Below are 5,060 nucleotides of genomic sequence, written 5' to 3'. Positions count from 1 at the left end.
GAATCTAACAAACCATATATTAAAACCAAATCAAAACAACAACATAAGTACATAACGTTATAGAAGTCAATGCATTGGTTTTATCTCCCCCTAGCTATTTGTCGCGTGCATTGGATTACACTCAAGTTGCACATAAATTATACACGCATATATATATATATATATATATATATATTACTTTCTTGTTATATGTCAATTTTATAAAAGGATAAATAATGACACCAAGCTACAAAAATGTTGAAGAATATTAGTACACTACGTAGGAGGGTGAGCGACCCTAAAGATCCGTTATACCGGTCCGCTAATTCCTAAGGTGATATTCTTAGTGAGTTTACTCAAAAAGTTCGTCAATAATTTATAAGCTAGAGAGCTAATTTGTTAGCACTAGTATTAGCGAACATAAAAATTCTTCAATGGCACAAAGGACTGTCTTGAAGATAGATCTTTCATGCCAAAAATGCAAGAGAAAGTTTCTCAAGTCAGTGACTGCACTGGAAGGTAAGTACAATTACAATCAAAAAATCTTTTTCTCTTTGAATTCTTATTAACTAATGGGAATACTGCAACCATAATTTTATATAGATATCAAAAGGTCACATGAGCATCATATATATATATATATATATATAAAAGGTTCATATATAAAACCAAGAAAAATAAATAATTTAGTGGTGAATTAGTCCATATGTTACGTGGGTTATTTTTTTCTATACCCAACTTCAATTTGTTTCTTTCTTCTTCTTCTTTTTTTTTTTTGATAAACTCTTGACTGCAGTTTGATTAATGCATATATAGGTGTTGATAAAATAGAAGTTGATGCCGCCAAAGGAACAGTAAGCGTGACAGGCAATGCAGATCCGTACAAGATAATAGTCAGCGCTAGGAAAGCAGCCGGCACACATGCTGATGTGGTGAGCGTGGGTCCGCCGGAGGCACAAAAGAAGCAGGGGGATAAAAAGGCGGAAGATCAGAAGAAGAAAGCTGATGGTCAGAAAAAGAAGGCCGACGATCAAGCTTTGGTCCATCCCCGCGCCTGCTGGGAATGTCAAAGAGTTGTTTTAGTGCAATTGGATCATGGCTATAATGAACCAAGCCCATTATGTTCTATCATGTGATATACTCAAATTAGTCCATTGATAAAATATTCATGCTTAATTTGCCCCTTGGAGTTTTAATATAGTTTTGCCGATATAATTAGCATTTTAATGAGCTTTCATTCTTTTCAATAATTAGCCTTTATGATATATGTGCACTAATTTCTCATATTGTATTAGTTAGGATACAAAATTCATCGTTTGTATCTTCGAACAGCATACTTGTACTCCCAACTGATCAGCCCATGAAGACTCAACACGTGTATGAACTTGAGAATTGTGACGAACAAGACGCCATTAGCAATTGTTCTTTTCACAACTCAAATCACAAAATAAATTTTTTTTGTTACAGTAATTTTTCGCACAAAAATTCGATTTCTACTTTTTTACTATAGTGCTCTTGTCGCGTGTATTCGTGCTCGCAAGTGTACGAGTTGCTTCAAGTAATATAGTGTGTAAATAAAAGTATCGATCCCATGAGGAATGTGTTTAATTTTTATTAAGTACCGAAATTGATCGATTCTAAGATTATTTGAATCATCTGATAAAAAAAACGATTAAAAGGAACTAATAAAAATAGCAAAGCAAATAAAATGAAGTGATGAAAACACGTAATAAAAATACTAGAGCATTGATAATTTCACCATAATTATTCCGCAATACTTTACTACCAAGGGAATCTCCTAATTTATTAGTGAAGAACCCTTAATTAATCCAATTACCTCTCCCGGGTGCCTAATCGGATAATATGCTCAAAACTCGATTCCAATATTCTTATTAAAAATCGAGTAAATGAACATTTCTTAAACTCTAGTTCTCTTAATGACTACGAAGATATTTTAGGCCTCCCAAACTCAAAAAACTTAAGTTATTTTATCCAAATCGGACATATAAATTACCTCTCCCGAATGCCTCACTCATATACTAAATAATCTAATCTATTGCCTAACAAATCAGAAACATTAAGAATGAGACAACACAAATAAACTAAGAAAAATCACTTAAAATAAATTAACACTTCATAATTAGGCAAAATCAAGCTCTATAAATAACAACTACCCCATAACTAATATTAAACAAGTTAAAATCATAGGTTCTATCATTCACAAATTACAAAAATAGAAATACGAAAATAGAAAAAAAAAAAAAACCTCATTATGGAGTTGTCACAAACTTCAAATTCTTTTTCTTTTTCTCCCTTCCTACTTTTTTGAACTCTAAATGCTTTCTCAACCTAAATCTAAAGCTAGAATTAAAATTCTAGATAAAAAAAAAATAAATATATATACATATTTTCTCGTCTCAATTTGGCTTAAAAAGTCTTATGAGTTGTTTAGTTGGGGAATTTGTACCTCGATTCGCATCATAGTTCGTGATTCGCTATAATATTTTCTATCATAAAAAATACACGTAAATCAAAAATAATTATAATCTCATAATTTTAATTCATGAACCAAACGTCTCTTTATTATTTTCTCTCTTCTTTTCTTTGGTTTCAAGCTCTGTGCGGAGCTCTAGGGGCTGGCCGCTGGGAGCTTCTTCTTGAGTGTGCACGTGGCTGCGGCGGATTGGGAGCTAGAAGAAGGTGGAGACAAGTTCGCAACATGGCGTGTGGAGATTGGGCAAAATGCTGCAGCTTTGTCAGCTCAAACAAGCGAAGAGGAGCGTGTACAACATTCGCGATCTGGACCGTTTATAGTCTAGATCTGACAGTAGAAAATGCGATTTGCACTTCTTTTTATACTCTCCAGATTAGGCTTTACTTGGTCTGAATTCTATTTTCAATTTCTGATTTGTTTCTTTACATTTTGACCCCATTTCAGCTCATAATTTTGCAATTAAGCCCACCTATTACTAAATTAATGAGGAAACTAATTATTTTGGAAGGAAAATTAAAATAAAAATTATTAAAACTAAACTAAATAGAATAACATAAAATAACATAAATCTAAAATGAAAAATAAATTCATTAAAATTCAAAATAAAGTAAAATAAAATAAAATAAGCTAAAATCTCAAAAATTAGTCACTTTAAATGCATAAAAATAGTGAGATAGCTCTATTTTTAATAGAGTTATCAGCTCTCTCACACAAAAAAAAAATAAAAACTTGAGTTGTGATTTAATACACTTTGATTGTTCGTTTGCACCAAAACTCAAAAAAAGTTTGAAATCAAGTTACAACTTTATTTAAGTTTATGTTTTTCTATAAAATTTGAGTTTAAAGTTGAGTTTTAACTTGAATTTTACCTTAAGTTTAGAGTTAAAATCTGCGTTCAAGTTTTCTGTTTTATCTATTCTTAAAAATGTTATAACTTTATCTATTCTCAAGTTACAACTGAAGTTCCTAAACTCAAACTCAAGTTAATAAACAATATTTTATCTATTCTTAAAAACGCTATAACTTTTCCGTTTTAACTCCGATTGTGATGATTCTTTTTTTATGTGTTCACAACGAATAGACGAATAAAACACTACCCATATATCCTATTAAAATTTTTCATCATCATTGAGTTTTTATTAAAATACTATCTAAATACAAACTCAAGTTTTGACCCACTCAAACACAAACTTAAAAAAAAATTTCATATCAAACCATAACTCAAATGAACACAATAAAACACAAACTCAAGTTACAACTTCAACTCGAGTTATAACTCAAATTCAACTCAAAATCTACACTCAAGTCAAAATAACAAAAAAAAATACAACTGAACCAGCCTTGTTCAATTGCACCCAAACGTAAAAAAAAAAAATTAAACTCAAGTTACACTCTATTCAAGTTTATATTCTTTTTTAAAATTTGAGTTTAAACTTGAGTTTGAGGCTAAAATATGAGTTCAAGTTCCTCATTCAACTCAAGTTTCTAAACTCAAACTCAAGTTAATGAACAATATATTTTCTATTCTTAAAATGCCATAAATTTTTTGTTTTCATTCTGATTGAGATAAATACCCTCGGGCATCCCAGGGTCTTCCGCGGGGTTGCCCCGGGGCTTCCCCGGTGCTACCCGGGGGTGTCCCGGGGATGCCCTGCGGGTTTCCCGGGGGTGCCCCGGGGGTGCCCTGGGGTTCCCCGTGGGTGCCCCGAGGGTGTCCCAGGGATGACCCGGGGGTGTCCCGGGGTTATCCCAGGGGTCTACTGTTGGGAATGGTGTCCTAGAAGCATGAGATGTAATAGGATATTTATTATTTATTTAATAAAAGAGTTTATTCATTATTTTATGTGCATATATTTATGAATATTTTATGAATATGAATGAAAATTCCATGATTATTTATGTAACCTTAAATATTGTATATAAGTGTTATATACGAGAGGATAATGTTCAAGGATAATAATCAAAAAGTAATGTTCATAATGAATTTAATTAAAGTTCAGAATCTTTAATTAAAACACTATTAATACATGTCATTCCCATTTAGAATGGAACGGTGTTATCCGCACTGTTAATATGGTGAGATATTGAATGAGTGTATTTCGCATAATGAGATTATGTGGAACAAGGACACAGCCACAATATGAATTTCTAATAATTCCGTTAAGTATAGAAATTATAATTGAGTCTACCGATGGTCATATATAGGATGATCTTAATCCTGAGTTCTTAACAGACTCCTATTTATGGATTTGTGTCTTTTGATTTACTCGGTACGGATTCTGAGATCCTGAATCCTATTCCTTGTATTTTGGAGACATGATGAAGTAGGTAGCCGGAATGTTATTACACGAGATGGAATCCATTCCTTCTTAAGAAAGAAGTAGATAAATAATTCTCTTGAGGGTTGATTCGGTACTTGGACCAGTAGGAGCTCCGATTCATGAATGTGTTTTATGAATCACTGTCCATTAGAAAATCAATGGTACTCAAGGATAAAGAAGTAATTAAAAAGGTTAACGGATTTTACCTATCTCTAATTATGAATTATTTATGGAGGATTGATCTATATGCAATGACTATATCAAAT

The 5,060-nt window shown here is 32.2% G+C and overlaps 1 protein-coding gene across 1 annotated transcript; it reads left to right on the top strand.

Annotated features, from left to right (window-relative positions):
- Nucleotides 1-413: 413 nt before the first annotated feature.
- LOC21409386 (copper transport protein CCH) lies at nt 414-1,115 on the top strand. Its single transcript, XM_010115107.1, has 2 exons — nt 414-498; nt 796-1,115. Exons 1-2 carry the CDS (start codon nt 414-416, stop codon nt 1,113-1,115), a joined length of 405 nt encoding a protein of 134 aa, XP_010113409.1.
- The last annotated feature ends 3,945 nt before the right edge of the window (nt 1,116-5,060 follow it).

This window comes from Morus notabilis, unplaced genomic scaffold (assembly GCF_000414095.1).
Source record: "Morus notabilis unplaced genomic scaffold, ASM41409v2 Scaffold184, whole genome shotgun sequence".
Lineage (NCBI taxonomy): Eukaryota > Viridiplantae > Streptophyta > Magnoliopsida > Rosales > Moraceae > Morus > Morus notabilis.
The sequence above is the reverse complement of the archived record's forward strand: the minus strand, read 5'-3'. Positions and strand labels throughout refer to the sequence as shown.